This window comes from Aptenodytes patagonicus, chromosome Z (assembly GCF_965638725.1).
Source record: "Aptenodytes patagonicus chromosome Z, bAptPat1.pri.cur, whole genome shotgun sequence".
Taxonomy (NCBI): domain Eukaryota; kingdom Metazoa; phylum Chordata; class Aves; order Sphenisciformes; family Spheniscidae; genus Aptenodytes; species Aptenodytes patagonicus.
The window spans coordinates 26,351,726-26,376,438 of NC_134982.1; the positions used below are offsets into that span (position 1 = coordinate 26,351,726).

The window sequence follows — 24,713 nt, forward strand, 5'->3', positions numbered from 1 at the left end:
CTCTTGTGTAGTCTCTGAAGTACAAACTCCAGCTTAACTTACTAGAGGTTAGTATCTTGGATAAGAATCAGAAAGTGATTATTGGATATTGTGTTTTCAAGAAACTTTCATAAAGCCAATAACATTTTGTAAGGAAGTTTCTTACAGAATTATATGACTAATTTTTTATATAGGAACTGCAAGTAAACCTCAACCATTAAAATATTTGTAAATAAACTATTTGCTTTACATAAATCAATAAAATTCTAAGCATACAGAATACAGAGAAGCTGCCAACATTATAGATTTTGCTTTACAGAAGTGTCTGTGACTTGTTTGAATTCCAAGTAATGGGGTAGGGCAAGTAGAAAGGAATCTCTGCTGCTTAATTCAGCTTTCATATTTGCTCCTAATATGCATCAGGACACTCACTGTTTTTATGGAATTACATGGATGATTAAAATCAGGATTCATGGGCAATTAAGATATGTCTCAATGCAAGTGAAATACCAGCTCTAAACCACATCCTTCCATATTTATGTTGACACTTCTGGGTTTGATCCTGCTACATTTTCATAAAAATTTTGTAGAACATAAGGTTTCAAACACGGGTTTCAGAAGTTTTGCTTTTTCAAAAACACAAGTTGAAGCCCCACTTTTTCAAATCATTCTTAATGCACCTATTTACTTTTCATTTACGCTAATAGGAATTCCACTCAGGCAACCAAGAGGAAAAAGTTCCTGAAGAGCTTTTGGATGGGGGAGGGAAGATGCAGATTGCCTTTTATTCCATCTTTGCTCTGGACTCCACAACAGCACAGAGATTAATTGGGCCCTAAGGCAATGCAAAGAAAGTTTGCTCCCGTATTTACCTCCTAAGCCTTCTTGCAGCCTCCCTTAAGAAGAGCCATAAGCTGGCTCATCCTCCTTACAGAAACAGATACTTGGGGTCACAGCTGTTAGGAGCCACCCTTGCCTCCAGAGCTTGCACATCTCAGCAAGGTGATCACACGGTGAACAGGCCAAAGCAAAGTACCTGGACAGACAGGCTAGGACTTAGCTGGTCCCTGTAGGGAGGAAAAGACAAGAAAGGTGTCCTTAAGAATGTGTACCTTAAGTACCTCTTTACAGGGAGAAATGTAATGTAGCCATTAAAAAAAAAACCAAACCCAAAAATACTTTTCACGACTGTTAACGTTGCCCGTGGTATGTTTTTCTGAGGAAAAAAATGGATATGTTGTTTCTTCACCCGTGTTCCTTGTAAGCTGGAGCAGAATGATCTCAGATGTGTGTTACAGATTTTTATCATGACACTTTCTGCCACAAATTTCATGCAGATCTGAAACCACGGATCGGGGGGGGGGGGGGGGGAGGGAGGACACATGAAGCTTTGCCCTTGCTCTCCTCATCTCTTTATGCATAGAAAACCTGAATAAGGGTGGTCAGCGTAGGGTTTGTTTTCAGTCAGGGTGTGATATTTTTTCCTTGTGTGGGAAGGATGGAAACATTTTACTTGACTTAGTATTTAGATGTGCTGTGGCATGTCTGCATGAACGCTGAAATGAAACAGCTAACTTGATGCCTTTAAAGGTCCACAGTAGAAAAACACAGTGAATGGGTTATCATTGGTCAAAACTGGTACCATATGATCAGAGTTATTTATTTTTAAAGCCAACTGCTCTTCACGTTTGATCGAAAGCCAAATTTTTTGCTCCTGTGGAAAGTCGTAACTTCTTGTGTAATAACAGAGCCAGAGCTGGGGTTCAGCAATGCGGTAGCGTGAGCCGCCGTCTTTCACGAGTAACACGACGGTGCCTCAGGGCGGGCGGCGTTTCCTCAACAGGGCAACGGCTTCGGGTCGCCGACGTCCCTTCCCCCAGCGACCCCTCCAGCGGCCTCGCCCCCGGGCAGCCTCGGCAGCAGGCGGTGATCAGCGGGGGGGCAGGACACCCACCCGCGGGGGCTCCTCGCCGCCTCCCGGCCACACGGCCCCAGGGAACGGCGGCGGCCCCTCAGGCGCGCACGCCCCCGCCGCCTTCTCCCTCCCCGAGGCGCGGCTGGGGGCGCTCGGGCACCGCCATACGAGGGCAGCAGCGCCGCTCTTCCCGGGCCCGCGCGGACGGCGGACAAGATGGCGGCTCCCATGGAGCTGAGCTGCTGGGGAGGCGATTGGGGGCTGCCGTCCCTGCACCCGGAGTCTCTAACCGTCATGGTAACGGCCGGCGGCCGCCACCCGCCCTGGGAGGAAGGAAGGGAGGGAGAGAATGAGGGAGGAACGGCGCCCCGGGGCTTGCGTGCCGCCGACACGGCTGTCCGCGGGACCCTTCCCGCCGGGAGAGGCGGCGCCGCCGCCGAGGGGCGCGCCCGCCCTTGTTGCCCTGAGGCCGGGCCTGTGCCGGGCGAGGGGCCCGCCGCTGCCGCTGTGCTTGGCCGGGGGTGGGAGGCGGCGGCGGCGGTTGGGCCCGCGGCGAAGCCTGGCAGGGCGGCGCGGCCCCTGGCTCTTTCTCCACAGGGAGCCGCCTCGGCGCGGACCGTTGCGTCCCTCCCCCGCGGAGTCGCGGGCAGGGCTGCTGCCCTTTGTGAGGGTGTTGTGCCTTACCGGGCGCTGCCTGGCCGCTGCCTTAACGGGCGGCATTTCCTAGAAACGCATTGGGGTGCTGAAGACCGACTAAAAGCAAATGCGGCGCAGTCAGTGCCCGAAGCTGTTTAAAACAACTTTTAAAGTGCTATCTTAGACTGTTCTTACATGTACTGACCGGACTTTTTTCCCCGCAATCTTTATTGCAGGCTTATGCCAAATTCTCTGGTGCTCCCCTGACAGTGAATACTATAAATAGCTCTTGGAGAGCTCCGAAAGGTACCTTTTTTGTGTTTTTTATTCTTTTAATCATAGCCATATTATAAACGTGGGTTCCAATTTCTGCGTTGTTTCTGAGTTTGCTTTGGTTTTGTGTTCATGAGTGTAACCAGCCCCAGTGAAGGCTATCTGCTTTCACCATACATCGATAAATGACTTTACACGATCAAGTGTGATGACTTTGTGGGAATAAAATAATGGAAGGCATAAGTAAAGTGCCTCAAAGGACACTTTATTAAAACATGTATGGGTGAAGCAGTGGATGGTCAACAAAACAGTGGTGCCAAGTACGTACCTGTTTCTGTCAGGCAGTCTAAATTGATGGTATAGTGAAAGCAAATTTTTAAGCTTTTTGCACTTTGCATATTCATAATGATAGTAACTAGACTTGTATGGAAATAGTGTTCTTTAATTATACATAATTTAATGGGATGGTACAGTTGGAAGTGGAATGTGAGCCTCAAAGAGTATAGCTTGCACCACCTGGGATGTTTAGTACTGTGCTGCGTTAGAGAGGTTGACTCTGAAAAGGTGACTAACAACCTAGTTGCCAGAGAAGTCAAAGATAAGGTGTCAGAGGGGACTTCTTCGTGTTGGATACTTCTACTCATTGATTATCTGTTTGCTCAGCATTTAGGTTATTGTCTTGATGTGTTCCAGAGAGGTAAAATCACTGCAGGGTTAAAGTACTGTGTCATTTACACTTACCATGTCATCAGTTTAGGCATTGCTGTATCTACACAGAAGCTGCACCTTTGACTCTTGCTTTTCAGTGTATTGTTTTCTGTTAGCAGAAAATACCAAGAACTAGCTGCGTATACTTGCCAAAAGTTCAGTGGCTTTCTTCATAGCCAAAATACATTAAATCCATACAAAAAAAGAAATCCAAATAGGAAGTGTTGCTGATAATTGATACTTTAATAGTATGTAGCAGCACAGTCATGTTGGGCTTACTGTGGCAGTTATGTTGTGAACATGCTATAAGATAGCCCCTGTTACAGAGATTTTACACTCTAGTCTTTGATCCTGCAATCTGGTGAGTAAAGGCTGACCAGTAAGCTTCTGGCAAAAGGGAATTATTTGGTTCTGGAATAGTTCATGGTTATACAGTGGTAGCTTGGGCAGTGGTTGTAGCAAGGCTAGAGAAAACAGGTGGTTAAAATGGATTTGGAGGGGAAGGGCAGGGAAAAATTGGAGTAGAAGGAAGGAGAGGCCCAGAGGTAAATGAGTTGAGAGGGCAGCTGGACTGAGTTGGAATTTTTGTCTTAAGATGAACATCTGAGATCCAGACAAGTAGCCTGGTTCTCAAAGTATCAGATACCTAGCAGAAAACATTGGCTTCAGTCTGATTTGATGTGGGCCCTTTTTTATGTATTGTTATTAGTGAAGGCCACAGTACACTAAATATATTTGTGACCTTGGTGGAACTTCCCTGCTATGTAAAGCTTAGTTTATGTGTACATGTTAGGAAGATCAGAGCGTGCTATGGAGAAAAGGAAAGTAGATGAAGTGACTGCTTTCTAGTTATGTTAGAACTCATCCATATAAATTGTTGACTGTATTATTTATGCCTTCTAGGAGATGTACCAGTCCTGATATCAAAAGACATTGTTATTTCTCAGCCAGCAAGAATACTAAACTTCTTAAGAAAGCAGGTAGGTCTCTTTCAAAAGATTTGTTTTCTCTGCCTTGTAGTGACTCTACATGTCCCCTGTATACATTGATACAGGCTTCTGAAAACCTGGAACTCTGAAGTTCAGACCCAATGCTTTCCTGTTTTTCATACATGCATGAGAATTGCAAAATGGTGGATAACAGATTGTTTGAAAGTTTGATTGTTAGTCATGTGAAAGATTTTAAAAATAGGCATGAGAAAACTGTTCATTGAAAAGGACAGGAGGCTGGCCTTAATTGAGCAGTTTCTCACTGAGCACCCTGCTCTTAATTATAACACTTTAAATGTCATTATGGCTTTGCAGACCTAGGATATCACAGTTTGGAAAGTGTGGTTTTAACTGCTTAAATGGGTAATCGTCTCCCAGTGCTCTTTCTTGAAGTATAATGCATACAGCATTGGTTTTAATCTATGTAGTTTTTCTGTAGCTTGTAGCATAAAAATGTCTGCAAGCATTTCTTGATGCGCATCATGTTATTGCATAGTCAACTCTTGCTTGCCTTTTGCACATATTAATGTTCTATTCACAAAGAATAAAGCTATACGATTTCTTTTCACAAACTATAAAGATGTCTAATAAAGCATGGCATCATCTTTTTATTTCTTAAGATGGCCCTCCAGCCCAGCATTCTGCTTTTACATTAGAAATTCAGTCCCTGCCTAGTCAAGAAGATTATCTGATGAATGCCATGTTAGTGAAGCTTTAAGTCTTTGGGCGGAGAAAACCAGAATCTGAAAACTGTGCATTTGAGATGGGATTTTAGACAGTTGTTTTAAAATTTAGAAGTTTCATAGCCATTTGAATACCAAAGATTCCTTAAAGCTGGGAAAAAAAAAACCCTCTTTGAGTTAAAGTATAACAATAATATGCTTGCTTTTTAGATATCTAAAAACAAGGGTCAACACTAACCCTTTGTTTCTAAATTAATAAAGTGAATCTCCTCTCCCCCAAAAAAAATTATCTACCCTTTTAATGTACCTTAAAAGGATCTAGTGTAAGAACTAAAAGCTCAGTCAGCTGTAACTGCATTAATTTAGCTGTGCATTTGGTCCCTTATATTGTTAGCATCCAATTTCTAAACTTTTAGAATGGTAATTAAAAGCAAAAGATGGGAATGCTTGCCTTTGTTATGCTTACACCAGCTGAAGTGCGAGATGCTTCTTCAGAAATAAAGATGGGGACTTGACAGAAGTTTGCTACAGCCCTAAGTACTGAAAAATTGCCTCTGTATCACTGGACAGTTGCTTGGAAAGCAATGGTACGGAGACATGAGCTATTTTGGGAATAGGAGGGCCCAAAAATCTAACAATGGGAAAGTGAAAAATGGAGGTGCAAGGAAGTTTGACATAGCTGGCCTGAAGAAGTAAAGAAATTCCAGTGAGCGCATGCTTTCTGTCCCACAAAATGTTGTTATATTTACTAACTTGATAGCTGTTAAGTTTGAAGCAGCTTTAGGTTGCATTGATCACATTTTTGGAAAGTTCTGTGTAACACTATTTGTAGTAAGTATTTTTTTTTAATTCATAGAAATATAATGCTGATTATGAATTGTCTGCAAAACAAGGAGCTGATACACTGGCATATATTGCACTACTTGAAGAGAAACTGCTTCCTGCTCTGGTAAGTATTGGGAAATACTTTATAACGGTCAGAGTTTTTGGAATTGAATGCTACAAGAGGTGCCCAACATGAGAGACATTAAAGTCTCTCAGCCATAGTCCTGGCTTGAATGTATTTGCTTTGTTAGTCCAATTTTGGAAATACTGCCTAGCAACTTTTGAAAAGGAAAGAAGTGTGTGTTTGTGGCGTGTGAATGAGTAATAATGAATTTATGAAAGACATTTTAAAAGGGCACCTATGCATGTTTTTTCTTTTAGATACTTTTTGGGAAACAGTAGCCTGAAAACAGCTTATTCTGGCCGTTTTTTGTTTCATTTGATTCTTTTGAAAAAGCTTTGAGTAAAATGTGTATGTCTGATGTGGGGTGCACAACTCTGAAAGCCTTTTGAACTGTTCAGTTAGAACTTTTGAGAAATTAAAATACCCATCAGTAGTTTCATTTTTCAGTTCTAAATAACACATGGCCACACGCCCTCACCAATTTTTAGTGTAAGTATGTTAGAGCTATAAAAATCCCCAGACATTGGATCTCTTGAATGACTTTGGCTTCAGTTTGTACAGGAAAAAATATTCTGACCAGATGATATCATAGGCTAACCTCTTCAGCTGTCCCGCAAGGTTTTGAATTCAATATTCATAATATCTTTTATTTTAAGATTTATATAAAATTTAAAAAAAAATTCTAAAAAGTTCCAACCTGATCCTGTACATCTGCAACTTTTTTTGTAATATATTTTCTATGTGCTCTCTGTGTGTGTATATATATACATATGCATAAACATAAGTGTGTATGTAATTATATAAAAATAAATATATATAAAAAAATAATGTGTACATAGGTCCATGTAATAGCTTTGTTGTTTTTCTTTAGGTGGAAAGCTGCTGTTGCCTTAATTATATACTACTACACTCAAAGAATTAGTATAATCCTTTGTGGAGCCTGATTGCCTTAAATTACAGTAATTCCTGGTGCTTCTGCTTCTCTGACAGAGATCTTGCACAGCAAACTTTTAAGAGATGTCTACTATTCTTACTCAAATTCCAGTCCTACTCTTCCTTATGTTGATACAGCTGCACACTTTCTGGGTTGAGGCTGAAAATTACTGCAGTGTGACAAAGCCATGGTTTGCCTCAAGGATTCCCTTCCCACTGAGTTTGTATTTGCCTGGAAAGATGTCCAGGGAAGCGCTGAACAGGATCTTGCTGACCAGGGGAGGGCCTCCACTCTACAGTCTCATTGAAGTGGAAGCACAGGTATGTGTTGTGTAGTAAAGAATTGTTAAGTTGGTGCTGTCAAAGACAAGAACTGAAACAGTCTAGCACACTGTCAAATGATGAACAATGCTGCGCATACTAGCCTTACTACACCTAGGGCTCTTAGACAGTCTTGTGTCTCATCAGATATACAGGGATGCCAAGGAGTGCCTAAATCTCCTGTCGAAGAGATTGGGAACATCTCAGTTTTTCTTTGGAGATACGTGAGTGTGATATTTTTTTTTTTTTTTTTAAATGACTTATAAAACAGGTACCACATGACTCTGTGAACACTTAAACTTTTTTTTTTAACCTGCCAGAACGTTAAAAGTGCTGCACAGTAGTTTCATGTCTCACACTCTGCTTTTCAGATAAATCTGAATGAGCAAACAGGGCACAAATGAGATCTTTGGACTAAGGCAATGCGGTGTCTCCCTTATCCTGCATTTTTCCACAGAGATGCAGATGCTGCTCACAGCTGCTAAGAAAATGTGGGATGCTTGATGTGTTAGCGTAGCACTAAAGAATGCTTTTCTAGCCACTGAGTGTCACCTCCTGTGCTTGTATGTAGAAAAAACGCTTTAAGCCTGAGGTGTTACCACTGCCTTCACGGGAGGAGGGTGTAGGTGCGGGAACACTCCTTTTCCTGTGGTATGTGCACAGAGCAGGAAGCAGATATTGCCAACGACATAGCGCCAACAGGTCCTAAAAAGGATGATTTGTTCCTTTAGCCACTGAAGTCAGACCACTTCATGAGAGAGGATCCTGGTCCCCTGGCATACAGCTTGGCTTTTGTGGTGCCAGAAACGTGTTTTAGAGTGGCTTGTTTATCAGTGTATGTGACAGCATGACTGGATTTTAATGCTGAAGTTACTGTTTCAGCTTGCCAGCATGCCTCTAGTTCAGAGGTGCTGAAATCAGTCAATAGTCCGTACAAAGCGTTTACCAGATTGATAGGAAAAGATGGAATGCCAGAAGAGCTATGTTCTGTCCTGAGTTGTGTTTGACATACACAGAAAACGGTTACGTTGTAAAGGTCTTAATGTATCACCTCAGTCACTTTGGCTTTTTGTTTTGTTTTGTCACTCTTTTCAGGCCTACTACCTTGGATGCCTTTGTGTTTGGTTTCCTTGCACCGATTTATAAAGTGTGTTTCCCCAGAGTACAATTACAAGAGCATTTGAAACAGCTTCCCAATCTGTGTCGATTCTGTGATGATGTTTTAACTTGCTACTTCAGGTTAACTGTCTCAGGTAAGCTGTGTTTCTTCTCCCCTTTTTGTCATGAATAGTCTTGTTTGGGTTAGGACTCCAGGTTTCCATCTGTGAGCCAAGGCAGAATTGGATTTTATGTAGTTTATGCTGGAGCTTCTGTGGGGAAATGAGGTAGAGAAACTTGCAAAGCTGTGCAGAAGGAATTGAAAATTAAAAGCAAGGGTTAATACTCAGTTTTAGACTGTCAAGCATTGGCAAAATGCACCTCTATCTATGCTATGGCTCATGCTTAGTGCTTCTGTTTTTCTCACGTGGAATGGCTTTTCCACTTAAATTCTTCCTAGGCTAAAAATACTGCATGAACTTGCTCTCCAATGTGGGTTTATTTTTTAAGGATTTAAAAGCTTTTGTAAATACCTTTTCACTCTTCATCTTTCTACCTTCACTCTCCAGGCCATTCTCCGGCTGGACAGGATACAGCAGATGCTAATCTGCAGAAACTCACACAGCTTGTAAATAAGGAATCCAACTTGATTGAAAAGGTTACTTTTGCTTCAGTCTCTAATTTTGCTGTTTCATTGTGGTTACTTGGTCACAGATACTCTTGCATGGCAACTGAAACTGTGCAATGGGGATTTTATTTTAATTGCTTCTTTTCTAGTGAGTTACTTTGTGTAGAGAGGCAGGAAGAATATTATGTCATTTGAAAGGAATAATTAATGAAGCCTTGTACGTAAAAAGTATTTTTATTACAATCAAAAGAACATTGTCTTGCAAGTGCGCATACCAACAAAAGAAGGGTGTCTTTCTGCAAGTGTATGTTCCAGCAAAGGAGGGGGCAAATGTATTGATCAAAACTCAGAAATGGTCCTGCAAGTTAAGACCAATCGCCAGCTCTCATTGCTCCCACCTGAATGCTGTAGTCACTAACCTATAGTCAGTTTCTCCTGCTTGTTCTATGTCTAGCTTTTATTTCTTTATATTCTTTATTTCCAAGGCTGTCACTCAGCACCTATCAGAAGCTATACAACTTATGTGAAAAATACTTTTGAAGAATTAGTCTTCTGATGAAGACAGAATGCTTTAAATGGAAGGGTAGAAGGCAATTCTTCCTGAAAAAGATCAGTGTATGAAATAGATCATTAATTATGATCAGCTTCTGTAGCATTAGGTGTTGATTGTGTCTCCTCTTCGTGGTATTGGAGTGCGGCTGTGGAAATTTTAAAGAATAGGCTACAAAGACATTTGTCGGGCATGATTTAGGTAAAGCTTGATCCTACCTTGAGGAAATGGGATGGACTAGACAGCCTCTGGTGATGTTGCCTGTGCTGTCTTCTGTGATTCTGTTTATTCTGTTTGTTCTGTAGTAACTAGACTATTTTTGATACCACATTACGCACAGGGCATTAGATCGATTTCCTATTAAAATGTAAAATCTTTATATTCAGACATTAATTTTAACCCGTCTTTGAAAAGGTCTTATCACAAGTTCTTTGTTAAATACTTTCTGAAATCTGTAACTAATCTAAATTCACCCAGCACCTCCAGAATATTTCTAATTTGATAAAGATTTGTTCTTGCAAGGTGCTGAACGTGCAAAAGCATCCCTTGATGTTAGCAGTTTGACTTCTGATCTGCTTTCTAGCAGTGTTTGGCTATTGTACAAAATTGAAACTTTGACCGCTTAGAAGAAGGTAACAATGTTGCTTTCTTCAGTAATCTTGATGAAATGATTTGAGCAGAAGCACGCCTATTTGCCCTGGGTTTGATGCACCATATGCTAATGGAATGAATAGCCGCTCTAACACAAGCAGATGTTTGGGAGTGGAAAGGAACCAAGGCATCAGTTTTGGCTGGGCCTGAAATAACAGGGTAAAAAAAAATACCCCAAACCAGCATTAATGATGGCAGCCCTGACAAATAGACTAATTGTATAATCTATATTCTACTGTTTGCCAGATCCGGCTCTCATTATTTCTCTGCAGATGGACGACAACCTTCGTAAGAGTCCTCAGCATCCCCCTCGAAAGCTAACAACACTCAAGCTTGCTGCAGGTGGAGAAGAAAGCAGTCCATTGAATCGTTTGTCACCCTGACAGCTTTTGTTGCCCATACACATGTGTTTGCCTTCAACTTTTCTGAGCATCGCAGCAATTTTTTTCACATGAATGTCGTTTTGCAAGGGAAGAATCTGCTAATGGGTACAAGTAGGGAAGAAATATACCTTTACAATCTCCTATCTACCTGTTCTTTTAAGAAATTGCATAGTTCAGGCTGACCACACACTAAGCTGAGGCTAAAGTGAACGAGGCCTATTCCAGCAGATGTTAAAGTGATTTTGTACAGCATATTTTTGCCTTTAGCCTAGCAGAAATGTTGACCAAAAGTTAAAATTCCACTTACAGAATGTTCACCATTATTTTATTTTGTGGCTTTTGATTTTACTGCAATCGTGTTACTATATGTGAGTGAGTATACTCTTGTATCTGTCTGAAAATTACAAAGTCCGGTTGCAAAATTGATGAAAAGACTGGGAAAAAAATGAAATGTTGCCCTTCATGGCAGCTGGGAAATGAAAAGCAATGAAAGGAGGTTTATAAATATTTTTTATCGTACTTTCATGAACACTCTTGGGTCTTGCGTTTTAAGGTTGTTTGTATTTTTGAAAGCTTGTCACGTTGTACTTTGAGGTGGGTTGTTGAAAAGTGTGTGTGCTGTGGGGAGTACAATGATGTATAATACTAACATTTCACAGGTACTTGGTATTAGTCCTGTGTGAAACAGGCTTAACCTGTGCACAGGGTAATCACATGCTGCAAAACTGTTAAGTCAAAATCACAGAGGACTGGTAGTGAGACAGAGAGGTTTGATTAGCTCCTGTCAGGACAAGAGACTTGACTAGCAAGCATACTGTGTCTGCGGACTGAAAGGAACTGGTTAGGGCTTTATAAGAAAGCTGATACAGGCTTTTAAATTTGTCACGGATGCCTCTTAATTAGTTTTGTCTTATTTTTTTTATAAGCACTACAGTTAATTCAAAAACTAAAATGAAAAACGTCCAAATTTTTGTTGTTTGACAGTCTAGTTCAGAGTTCTCTTATCTCTGCGAACTGTAGTGCATTGAAGCGCATATTTCTTCTGTTTAATTAAGGGACTTCTGTCTCATTACGTTTCCTCTTGCCAGTTCTGGAGACCCAAGCAATTCCATTACAAGAGAGATGCTGTAATTCTCTGCTGGCAACGTATCGGCAGATGCTTCATGAGTGAGTGTAAAGAGAACTAGTCAAGGAGATTGGCCAAAATGGCAGCACTTGGGAAACAGAATTCCAATGGCTGTATGTATGGGATGACTGTTCTGTTTTACTATCTTTTTCTGGCCAAATTGAAATAGTCTTTCACCTTCCCTTCAGCTACTAGTCACATTGGAGATATATAGATAAATTATTTCCTATTTATACAGACAAGACTGTAGATTGTGTACATATTGTACTTTCAGACTCGATATGTAAGGAACGTGGTATCTTTAACATTCCTTAATATAATTTAAATCTTGGGTTTCTAATGAGCACTTTAAAATAATGTTTAAACTTCATCCTCTTACTAGAGTATTTGTTTCAGTGATTTGAAATTAATCTAGCTCATACTCATGATAATTGTATAAGCCAACAGTCCACTACATGTAAAAGTAAGTGAAATGTTTAAAATTTTTACTGCCTGTATCTTGACAAAGTTTAAATGAGATCAAGTCACATGGCTTTTCAAAGTCTTTAATTTATAAACATAGCTATGGAGATTATGCCTTAGTTTGTTGCTTTTGTGAATATGTACACTCAATCTTTAAAATCTCTTTGTAAAAAGGTCATTGTTCCAAAATTAAAATTTCAGATTTTTAGTGGAGTTTTGGTAGCCTTTTTTACAGAAATTGTCAGGTTTTTTGAACATTTTTCTTTTTCCTTGTGAAAAGGTTTATCTTGCCTGTAAAAGAAGAAATAAAAGCTGCTGACTGCTAGAACAAGAAATTGGAACAATTTAGCATATCTATGAGGTCAGATTTTAAATTTTAATCACAACTCTACAGTACCAATCCTTTCTGTCAACACAACCGCTTTTGGGAACGGGGCAATGGGGAAGCACAGGTTTTCTAATCTTACTAAACGTGAGCCTTGGGCTGTGTGACAGCAAAATTTTGACAAACCAATGCCCGAGTAACTTCATTCACAGGATGGCAGAGGACAGCAGGGCTAGAGATCACAGCAAACATTGCCTGCAGTAGTGCACACCATCCCAGACAACCAGTGAGGTTGCGCAGTCATGCACTGCCTTCCTTTTTTTACCTTTTATCCAAGGTGAATTCAAAACCAAACTCCGTTATGTGGAAAGTGTCATCTCTGGCCTGACAACTCAGACTTTCCCATTAGTTTACTGGCATATTTTGTGTGCCTGAGTTTTGAAGCTGGGCAGTTAACAATGTCCAGGGTGGGATCAGTTCGAGTAACTGTAGCTATCTGCATCTGAAATAGTCAAAGCTCCTTCTCTGGCTAGTGGAGAAAGATGGTGTCTGGGTGCGATTATCTCATTAAAGTAGATACCTAAAATTGCGAAGTGAATTGAGTCCTGAAAATGTGTGTGCCTGCTGAATGTAAAGCTACCTACCTCAGCTATGGAGTGAAAACCTGCTGTGGTGGTTGGCTTTTCCTCCACCACCTGAGGTTGCAGGTGGTCCGCAAACAAAGGGGTCAGCCCTTCTGGCCAAGCAGCAGTGGTGGGGCTGTGAAACCATTGTATGCAACCTGCTTCCTGTGCAGAGCATGTTGTACATGCTGCAGCTCTGCAGTCTCGAAATACTGGGCTTTTTGAGCACGCGCCTACAACATGCAAGTGCAGGATATACCTCTGGTCTTGCTGCTACCAGGGCAGCTGGTGGGCATCCTCCTTCCTGCTCTCCCCCTGGAAGGTGGTGGCTGGGAACAGATTATTACCTCTAGAGCAACTCATCCGGCCTGCCACGCTTTCCCTTGTGGAGGAGGCTGCCAATTGCAAGTGGGGTGAGCTGCTCCGGCAGGTTGCAAATTTAACACCACTGCTCCCAGGCAGTCTTGCGGTGAAAGCATATGTGTAGATATCTTTAGGGCTGTTCTGTGTCTTTCTGTCAGCTGGTGGTAGGAACATGTAGAGTTCCTGAAGAACTTATTTTCTGAAGAAATAAGGTGAAAAATGTTATGAATGAATTGCTACAAATATAGCCTATTTAACATTTCCAAGATAGCTTTAAAAATGTCTTTTCCCCCCTCTGAAAATATTGTTACGTCAGGCTTCTATATACACTGACACACTGGTGAAGTCACATCGCTTTTGCTAATGTAGCTTAGCACTCCACTAAGAAAAACACCTAACTGTATTTGATTCCTGGTTAAAACGGTTTCCAGACTCACTTGAGTAGGTTTCCTCTCTTGCTTGGTATTATTCTCGGCATTGCAGTAGGAACCATTCATAGTGCTTTTTTTTTTTTTCATATAGAAAGGCAGACCAGCTTTTTACGTTAGCCTGACAAACTACACTGTAGCTCAAATCTGGCTGGTCTGTGCTGTTGGCAACAAGTTGTCCAATCCCTAACATACTTAAAGATTGTGTTGACTAACAAGACACTGCATAAAAAAATGTACTGTTTCACAGTAGAAATGTCCAGTTTCACAAATCATTTTAGTCTGTTGTTAGTGGTTAGACTGATTCAGTAACATGCTCCATAATCCCACTTGGTGCTAACCAGTGCCAGTGAGGGAGGTGGTGGATTTTGATGCACTTGCTAGAGCACTGGTGCAGGATCAGGCCGTTCAGCACAGCAGGGGGTATTAAAGAGCCGCGCAGAGCATTGAGATGGTCAAATACCAAAGCACACAGCCCAGAGCTTTCCACTTGGCATCTGGCCACTGTCCTCGTTCAGCCCTAACTGTGCCAGTGGAAAAGCCACTCTCCTCCACCCGGCTGGTCCAGGCATTTTAGCCACCACGGATGCTCTGGCCCACGTTGTCGGGAGCTGCCAGGTGTATGCCTGCTGAACAGCTTTAAGCAGCTTCAGCTCATGAAGCATTTTGCCCCTGAAGCAGGTGAGGGAGCACCCATGGGGCAGCTTTGCTTGCAGAGCTTGGGAGTGCTAGTCCCTGCTGGGGAAGGTGAGAAGTGGCTGAGCATAGGCAGGTTTCTGGGTGAGAAGCTATTCCCCCGGCCCAGCCACTTGCCAGGTGCATGGTGTCTGGCATACAGGCCTCCCAGCAGCACTGCTGTTCTGCATCTGAGACCCAGCCATGCAGGGATGACGACAATGTGGGGCTTAATGCTCTTACAGTACCTTGTGTCCTCGCCTGGGCAGCAGGGCAGAAGCCAAGCCCCACTATACTGGTGTCCTCCTTGCACTAGGAGACCTGCCCAGCAATGGGGAGGGCCGGGGGCAGCCTGTTCTGGAGCAGAGCTCCGTATCAGAGGTAGCTGCCAGGAAGGCAGGTGAGTTTTTGCACCAACTCAGGGATGTGTTAAAGCAAAGAAGGGAAGAAGGAGGTCCAGCGTTCTCTGTACCACACTGGTTTGCTTTTTCTGCCTGGAGCAAATCTTCCAGGAAGTGATCCCAGGTCCCAAGTGAAATCAGATCAGGTTGGAATGAGAAGCTGGGAAGGAGCAGGAAAGAAAAGGTTAGCAAGGGAAAGGCATCAGGGGCATCTGCTTTCACCCTCACTGACCTGTTGTCTGAGAGATTTAACAGTGTCACAGTACTTGGGACTGTGAAAGACTGCTTCACTAGCTCAGACGTACTGCTCTTGTGGGCAAAAGGTGGGGGGAATCCAATGACTTGCTGCAGGTTTTGAAAAGTAACGAAAGAAATTACTTGTAATATGCTAGGCCAGTCTGCCTCAGCACGAGACCAAGCAAGCAAGGTTTACTGAGTTTCATTAAAAGCTAAGCTGAGACCAGGAATCAATGGTGGGACAACTTTAGTTACACAGCAAGTAAGATCTTGCAGTAAATCAGCCTATGGCACAAGGCTGTTCTTCAGCACTGTTCAGCTCCCTTTTGCTCATTCCCTCATTAAAACCGCATGGTTTTTTTTTCGTCATGAATGTCAATGTTCTAAATTTTTACAATGTTGAAGTGTTGCATGTGGGGTCTGTTGGTGATTTACTGTTATGAAAATACAGAATGTTCCTGGTCCTTCAGTTGGACCAAGAGTGCAGAGAAATTGCATGCCTTGGGTATCAAGCGGGCTCATTAAGTAGAAGCAGTCCCTGCATAAGCATCCGGTGCTCAGCTCAAATTTGCCAAGCCATTTTGACAAGGGTGGCTAGGCAGCCTGCCAATTCACACAAACACTTCACGGTTTTTGTTTCCAAGAGCGTAGAGGTGAGAGAGGGAGAGCGCACACAAGGAAGTGCGAGTCTCTGCAAAGCTATGACTTACCCAAAGCAACCTTCAAGGGATGGGGGTGGGAGTCCAGCTTCGCTTGTATTGTCATTTGCTGCGCTGAATGATCATTTATCAGTTGCTGCCAGCTAATTTACTGTTGGCACAACAGCAATTGTGCAAGTGGTAATAATGCTCGTGTCGGGAGCTGCCCTTCGCTATTTGAGGAATAGGCTGTTGTCCTTACTGTGCTGCAAACAGCATCCCCGTGTCTGCCCTCTTACCCTTGATGCATCACACTCTGTTGACTTCCACATAGCTGTTATCGCCTACACGTGTTCTTACAGGGTTTTGGCACTTGCAATTATTGCTTATTTAGGTAATTAGTTCAAACAAATGTGGCTGATTTTCCTATGCATTTTAGTTTTTATTTTAGATCTTAAGTCCCCTTCTCCAACCTTTTTCCATTCCTGCAGTCAGTTATTTCAACTTATATTTAACTTGCACTTGAATGCCATAGCATTAAAGAGTCGGATGCTGAAGGGAAAGTCTTTAGGTTTTCATGTGGGGTACAGCTATGGGGTGTCTTTGTGTTCTGAGAATTATTAAAAGCACAAAAAAAAAAAGAAAAGGAGAAAGCTTTTCTTCTCACTGTTAAAGGCAAGACTCATGTTTGGTTAAACTGGGCTGCATATGTTCAGGTCAGGATTTCCCAGCAAGTTTTGCTCTTAGTTGTGACCACAGCGAGAGGCATCTCCAGAAATTCCTCCAGTAGCATGTTCCACTGCTCAGCAGCAGCCGTGGAGAAGAAGAAGGGCTGCAGCACCTCCACGACCAGTGACACATGTTCTGCTGAAACTGTTGCTGTTGGAAAATGCAAATTTTTGAAACCTATATGTTCTACAAAAAAGTGTACTGTTTTGGACAGGAAAGATTGCTCATACCCGGGTAGGAATTTGGAGAGGGGGGAAGGGAACTGATGGATACGGAACAGGCACAAATTTGCCTGGAATAGCTGGTACTCTGTGATTATGTAGGAGAGGGATTTCAGCTCTCTGCTCTGAATTAAGGAAAGTGAGAACTCATTTTGGCTGCTCCACAGGTCTAGGTAAGTGTCCAAGCCAGTGGATTAATAGCTTTTCTGCAGTGGGCAGAGATACCTTATTTTTCACAAAAATCCTTGAAAGGTCCTGTTTCCTCAGTGCAGGATATGAAAAACTCAGAAACCCCCCTGAATTCCATGGGGTAAGAAAGCAGTTTCTCATCTGTTCTATCCGCTTCCTTAGCGGCTCACAAGAATTTTTCTGTTTATCTGGTGTCCTTATTTTAGCTAAGCCAGGTAGCTGTCTTCACAGAGGGAAGACTAAGTGTTGAAATGGTGTTGGCAATTGGTGGCACCCAGTGTAGGGAACACAGCAACAGAGTGACGTGCTCAGAAGGACTGAAGCAGGCAGGATGCTTACAGTTTTTTTCTGAAGAATATTTTGTGGGAGGCACGGTACCTGCTAGATACCACTTCCAGCAACGGGCAGATCTTGACAGCAATCTCCAAGGGCCCTGTGCTGTTTGCAGCCCTGTCCAGTAGATATCAAATGCCACTGAAGTTGCCAGCTGTCCATGTAATTGCTTATCAGGTTTGGTTTGGCAAGTTCCAACACATGTTAGGATGCTCCCATCACTGCTTATACAGCTTTTGCCCTGGGATTTAATGAGCGGTTGGCAGTAGGACGGGAGACAAATATGGACGCCCTGTCTTTGTGCATCAGAAATTTACCCATAGCCATGACAAGTGCTGACGCACAGCTTAAATGAGAGAAGCTGGGATATCAGTGGCAGAAAAGTGGGGGCAGAAGTCTCTTTTACTAACCTGTATAGTTCATAAAGGAAAACAGTTGAAGAGGATTCCATGGCAATTTTAGGGCCTTTTGTTTAATGGTCAGTGTAGACTTCGTTAAGAGTATTTGCCCACTGTGTTTTCCCTTTTATCAAGATGGTGTCAGCCCTCTGCACTGACTATTGCCAGTGCTTCTTTGCTGGGTTTCTGAGTGGGCCAGATTCCTGGAAGGAGGCTCCTGGATGCTGGCTGACTCATCCGGTTGCAGGAGGGGTGGGTGTTCCTGAGAAATACAAAAGGCTGGTTTCCAGAGCTGGGTTAAAGCACACGCCAAGCTTCTAAAGTGATTTGTAGTCTGGAAAACCTTTGCAGAGTATGAGTTTGCTGTTTTATCTGGCAGGGTGAAGGAAGATTTCCTTACCTCCTTCACAGCAAGGGCACATGTTTGTAGAAAAGTCCTGCCCACATCTGCGTTAAGATTGCATTTTCCACTCTCAAGTTTCTAACTCACAGTTCTGGCACCCAAAATTCTTGCACGCGTGTTGGTTTCTTGTGCCTGGCAAAGACTGACATAAAAGAAAAATCAGTTTTGAGAGGTGCTTTGTTCACCATTTGAGTAAGAAAATTGTCCACTGGCATAGAGGGAAGTGTCTTATTTCCTGTATCACAAGATGTACACTTGGAGAAAGAAACAGTAAGTGCCAGAATGACATCTGCTCTCTGAATTGTCAGGCTATATGAAGGGTTTTTGACAACCTTAGAGCCTGCGTTGTTTCACTACAGCTGCTGCTCTGTTAAAGCATTATTGAAATTGCGTATTGCCACAAGGGGGACGATACAGAACAAAACCAGAACACATTTCTTCCAAAGACCATTTGAATGAAATAAAATAGGCTCCTGGAAGTTACCCACAGGATGAAAAACATCTGATTTTCATTAAGCAGTTAGCTGCTAGTTCTTAACAATAATGATATCCTTTGCATTCTGTTTCAGTCAGTTCAGTGTGGTCTGAGGTTTTAATAACTTTCTTGTGTATTTTCAGCTTTAGTAACACTTCCTTCAGTTGTAGGTTTACCAGATGTCTCCCTGGGGCTTGGTTTGAGATAATTTCTACAAAAATTTAGGTAATTCAGCATATGAAGGTGACACACCCTGGAAACAATTGATATAGAGTAATTTTAAATTGATATAGATGCATTTAATTTGCCTACTTGTTTCTTCTGACTACATCTGATGGCAGATATATTAACTTGTCCCCACTTTCTCCCCTTCCATGTTTTTACAAAGCTTATTTTTTCCTGGTGCACTTTTGCAGAAGCCTCCGGTGCTGTCACAGGTCAAACATCAACACTGAATAGATGGGGTATCTTGACCTGGCATGAGCAGTTGCACTGCTTGTGCTCCTCTGCTCTTCACCCTTTTTCAGGACCTTCCCAATTAGTCAGTAGCTGAATTCTGCAAGAAGTTACTGGTAACTTCAGGTACATCACATGAAGGTACACCACAGTGCCTGGTGGGATGTTGCCTTTTGGAAGGAGAATAGGATATTTTCCTACGCTCTCCTTCACCATATGGATGAGGATATAGTGAACTAAATATTTTTTGCAGAGAAATGGATGCACTTCTCTTGTTTAACTCTCAGAGCAAAATGACATGAGTTCTGACATCACAGGTCAGGCACAAACCTTGAGGAAAGTTTTTTGAAAGGGACAGTATTATTTCTTGGACCTGCAGCTTATAATATTATCCTTACAAAATGATACGCACTTAGGACTTACCTACATTGTTTCTAACTGTGTTTTAGTATCTCCTCACTAATGCCCTTGTACACTGAAGCAAGACAAAGACAAGTCTTTAGCACTTAGTTATGTCTGTCTGAGCCACAGAGCTGTAGGCTGGGCAATGCGACAAGATTTTCCAAAGGTTAACCTCCGTACCTCCCAGCCTGATGTGCAGCTGCGTCACCTTTGGAGACTGACCCCCAAGGGGCCCTTGGAGGGCCCGGCTGCTGATGGGATCACTTCATCCATCCATCAATGGTGAAAGCGAAGAAGTTGTTTTACAGCTCACAGTATTATTCCACAGAAGTTACAAAATGAGCTGAGGAAGGCTACCATACTGGGAGCCTGGCGTCAAAGAAAGACTTGGAGCAGCAAAGCAGCATGCCCACAAATACAAAGAAAAGATCCTGCACGAGGACCTGATAGCACGTTCATCACTTAAGAGTCAGAGCACTCTGTAATCCCACCACCTGTCTTTTCCAAGGTGTGCTATAGCACCTCATGCTAAAAGTGTATTCTTTTTCAAATACTTTGGCACAAGACAAAGGTACTCAGAGTACTGGAGAGTTGAAATTTTGGTTGATTCCTCGAAAGAGCTATCAGGTAGATATTCTAAACCATGTGTTCTCTGTCTGTTGAACTAACACAGTAATTCTTTTACCCCAGAAGATTTAATGGTAAGAATTATCTGGGGCTTTTGACAAAATGATTCAGACAGAAAAACAAAAGGGTTATTTCTTGATAGAAGCATTTATCTTGTTACTTCATAATGATTTAATACTCGTCCTTTGAATTTCTTCGAACAACATTAGTTGTGTTAGAGCATGGGTGAATTTTATTTTCCTTCCTTTCCAAACCTCTTCCTTCATTGAAAACTGAACATAGTTGTGACTTCTAATATTCTGTCTTCCTGAGGAGTCAAGCATATAAGGCAGAGCTATGTTTTTTTTCTAGAAGGTATTTTAAAGTATTTAAGGCTTTGGAAAGAAGAACAGAACTTCAGTTGCTGTGGAAGTGCCAAGCCTGACGATGCCTTGTCACAACAACCAGTCTCAGTTCTTGGCAAGCCTTGAGCAGAGCGACTGCAGATTTTCCCAGGAAACAAAATGCTGGCTATCACAATACAAGTGTATACAACCAGTATACCGTCCATAGGACATTTTATAGCTACTAACACCTGTGGCTTAGTTTAAAAAATGCAGTGTAAAGGTTGTGTAACAAAGCCTGTTTGCAACCTATAGCCCATTACACCACTTCTCTCCAAATTTCAAATTTAAAACTCCATTTGTAGCATGGATGCTCTTAGCTAGTGGCATTTATTTAACATGAAATCTTTTCCTCCAGGTCAATATTCCTACAGAATAATGAAATAGAACCTATACCTTATATTTTATGTGTTGTAGTTATTTCTGAACAGATCTGTTTGGGCTATTAAATGAGTCATTGTGCTGATTTTAACAGCATAATGAAGATCTTTCACATTTTCAGGTATCAAGAGGAAGCTATGAAAATATTTCACCTGCAAGGGAGAGTGTGCTACTCATTAGACCTTTCACTTTGGACAAGCAAGAAAGAAAACTATTAGACTGCACGTTCTACTGACTGTTGATCTCTGCTGATGTACAGCTCTTGCTGAACGTGAAAAATACACCTAGAAATCAAATGTACACAAACATCATAGAACAAAGACAGACCTTCTTGTTGGCTTGCACTTCAGATGTAGTTAAAGAAGATGGGGTCCTAGGTTTCCTTAACAATTCAAGCTTTGTAAATCTTGACCAGCATCTCTCACACTGTCTTGCTCAAAGAAAGAAAGAAAGAGGAGATGTATAAAGTTTAACTGTTGTTGGCCAAAAGCAAGAACACCAAAGATACCTTTTCAGTTGCCCCAAAGAACTACTATGTAAATAAAATCTTCCCATTACTTCTCTCTCTATGCTAATAGATCAGCGTTAACAGGCACTCCAGATAGAGTACCTCTCACCAGCAACTGTTCTAAAAGCCTTTCCCATCTGCAGGGTGAAATGAAACTAAAGATTTATTTTGCTAGTCACCGGTATTGGTAAATAACCTAACATGAAAACTAAAGTCTCTGCTCTAGACATGGGACTCTTTCATCCATGTCAGCTCTTTAGCCATGATCTTAAATACTGTGTAGAATAATGTAATATGTTCATAAAACTGTATTTCCTTAGGCTTTTTCCCCATACTCACCACTAACTTAATTAATGCAGTTGGCAGGGACTAGCGGGAGCTGATTATGCTTAACCTCTATAAACATTTGCAGCATGCAGGGTGCCTACTCCTGTTTGAACCGCTTGTAAAACTTGCATAGTAAACCATCTGTTCCTAGTGTTTTCCCAGGGTGCAAATGAGATCCAGGAAAAACAGAATGTTTTGCTAACTGTAAACCAGATACCATAATGGTGATCAGACTCCAGTTTCCTTTAATGGCTTCAAAGTCTTTAAATTTGAATCACTTTTAAACACATGATGCCAGTAATATGCATGCAAAAAACATTAAAGCCGAAAAATGAAGGTGGCTCATTAGAACTGATGCTTCTGTTCATGAGTAACAATTGGAGAGCACTACTTTACGTATACTCATTATCGTGCTCCTCCAAGAAAAGACATTACAGAAATTTCTCTGAAAATGGGATATTTTAGAGACCTCATCAGCTAAAATAAAAGGCTCCGTCTGATCAGGCACTTGGTGCTGTGGCACCACTTGAAGCCCCTTGCACCACAGGACCATCCTGGGTCTGCTCGTTGTACAGCTCTTTGAGAAGGCAGAAAAGTTGTCCAGAGCTCGGGTGTGTGTCTGGCTCAGCGTGAGCAGTGCCATGACTTCTGCCTCAGTGCCCAGATGTGCCTATGGCTGGTGGGGAGCATGCTGTGCAGGGGGCAAGGCAGTCCTACTCAGGGCTGGCTGCAGGGAGACGTCTGTAACAGGATGCTCAAGCCCCTGGGAAGAGGGAGGAAGGGGCCCTTGGGAGGAGTGGCTGCCTGCTCCGTTGTCTTCAGGTAGGGACCATTCCCTGCAGGGTCATTTCAAAGGAACCCAAGGCCCGTGCATGGCCTGCAGCTGGAGCAGGAGCACTGTGGTACCACCTTGCCTGCTCTGGGCACTCTGGGTCACTCTCTTCTCTCCTCCCCCAAGGCTTGACGTCATGGTCTGCAACCTCCTAGACCAGGGTGGTCAGACTCTGGCACACAGCACCACCACAGTGTTGGCTGGAAGGGGCTGCTGGAGGTTTCTTATCCCTCCCCCCTCGGAGCAGGACTGTTGCTAAGTCGGACTGGGCTGTATCCAGCCAAGTCCCAAAAAACCTGCAAGGAAGTGGCTCCACACCATCTCTGGTGAGCCGATATAGTTCTGCACTGCCCCCCGGGAGAGGAGGCTCTCCTAGCATGCCATTTGAACCCCTACAGGAAGACCATTTTGGGTGTTAATCTCTTACTGTTGAGTTTCCTGTGGAAGGCTGAAATTCATTGCTGCATTTTCTTTCCACTCCACTTCCCAACCTACATGCACACAAACCACATGCAAGCAAAAACCCCACCCAAAGCAGCACCTCAAGTGTTACAGGACAAGCGGGCATATATAAGCCAGCGCAATTTCTTCTTCAAAAGATCATCAGAGTAAGCTTTTCCCAGAACCTTTTCAGGGTTTGATAGGCAGAGCAGTATGCTGCAGAGAAGAAAGCGTGAGCTGAGGATTTTATTCCAGTTAGTAATACCAGACTTGGAATCTCTACACAACAAGGACAAAAATCCTGGTTTAAGTGGCACACAATCAGAGCACTGATACATCTTCACAATGCTGGGAGGACCTGGGAGATATGCATATGGTACATTATTCAGCACAACAGCTTATTTGAGGGTGTAACATATGCCAAGCAGAATGACATCAGATCTCAAGAATCTACATTGCACATTGCTGAGCTGATAACCATGACAGTTCTGAAAAGTGGGAGGAAAAGGATAAATAGAGTTTTGAGCAGAGGGTGGCAAATGAATTTCAACAACTGGAATATAAGAGAAGAAAAAAGTTTACTTGGTGAAATGAGGGAACTCGAGTAGCTGAGGAGTCTGTCTTCTCGGGGTGTCAGAAAATTGCAGGCATCTAGAATGGGGTTTGGCCACTGTTGCAGAGACTAAGCTGTGTGTTTAACTGGCTTGTTTTCAGTGAAGAGAGATCTCATTTCTTATGGTTAGCATAAGCACGAGTAACCTTTTCAAGAACTAAACATTTACTATTAATAACGTGTTGGAGTTACTATAGATCTCTGTCATGAGCTGCTGGTATGTTGAGTAGGACACTATAAGCCCTACGCTGTGTTTTACAATGAAGTATTTTCCAGTTTTGCTGGCTTGCTCCCTTCAGCATGGATTTGTTCAGCGTTGCAACCCCAGTAGTGATGGTAATAGCTTCCACTGAAGTGGATCCAAGTATATGCTACGTAACATCCTTTCACCCACCACTGGGTGTGAAATAAAGGAATTGTTCAAGTGTATGAAGTAACTATTTAAATCAGATTTGAACATGAAATGAAAAATCATTCTGTAGCCAAGTGAAACAGCGTGGAAAGTTTGCAGAGCTAGATGGTAAATGCCTGAATTGGAATCCAGCCGGTAAATCCAAGCTAACATCCTGATGCAAAAGCTTTACTAGACACTCACTCCTACAGAGAGAAAGGCAATCCTGAAATGGGAACAGCAATAAGCAGTGAAGACTTCTCTTTCATGCCTCATGTCAAAGACAGCATCACTTGCAGCACACTCCCATCATGCTCTTTCAAAGCAGACTTTGCTTATTCAGCCAGTGCCACCACAAGTTGCAGCATGCAAGTTGTCCTTGGAAGGCTCTCACCCAAATACTCTCCTGCTTCATCTGCAAGACATGACAAGTGATGGGGTGGTTGCTATTGACATAAGTAAGTATTACTACCTTGCACAGATGCAGTCCAGCTGAAATAGCTTGAAACTCTAGCAGCTCCCAGTCTGGAGAGAGGCTAGGTGGAGGCACTTCCTCAGGGGCAGCACTGCCCAAGGAATTCTGTATGTGGCAGGCAAGGCTGGGCTCACATGAAACACGCTGGCCGAAAG

The 24,713-nt window shown here is 42.6% G+C and overlaps 1 protein-coding gene across 4 annotated transcripts; it reads left to right on the forward strand.

Moving 5' to 3' along the window:
* Positions 1 to 2,062: 2,062 nt before the first annotated feature.
* Positions 2,063 to 12,492, forward strand: MTX3 (metaxin 3). Of its 4 annotated transcripts, none has more exons than XM_076362649.1 (9): positions 2,063 to 2,191; positions 2,767 to 2,836; positions 4,415 to 4,491; positions 6,040 to 6,132; positions 7,204 to 7,386; positions 7,534 to 7,610; positions 8,482 to 8,639; positions 9,054 to 9,142; positions 10,560 to 12,492. In XM_076362649.1, the coding sequence occupies exons 1-9, from the start codon at positions 2,111 to 2,113 to the stop codon at positions 10,632 to 10,634; spliced, it is 903 nt and encodes a 300-aa protein (XP_076218764.1). In that variant the 5' UTR covers positions 2,063 to 2,110; the 3' UTR covers positions 10,635 to 12,492. The 4 variants fall into 4 exon arrangements, with proteins under 4 accessions (XP_076218764.1, XP_076218763.1, XP_076218766.1 ...); XM_076362648.1 differs by having other exon boundaries at positions 10,586 to 12,492; XM_076362651.1 differs by lacking the exon at positions 10,560 to 12,492 and adding an exon at positions 9,428 to 9,997 and having other exon boundaries at positions 9,054 to 9,183.
* The last annotated feature ends 12,221 nt before the right edge of the window (positions 12,493 to 24,713 follow it).

Bases quoted from the DNA above. Each gene is read 5' to 3' on its own strand.
- MTX3 (XM_076362651.1), top strand. From the start codon at position 2,111: ATGGCGGCTCCCATGGAGCTGAGCTGCTGGGGAGGCGATTGGGGGCTG. The intron at 4,492-6,039 runs GTAGGTCTCTTT...TTTAATTCATAG, and splicing joins TAAACTTCTTAAGAAAGCAG to AAATATAATGCTGATTATGA. The intron at 8,640-9,053 runs GTAAGCTGTGTT...TTCACTCTCCAG, and splicing joins CTTCAGGTTAACTGTCTCAG to GCCATTCTCCGGCTGGACAG.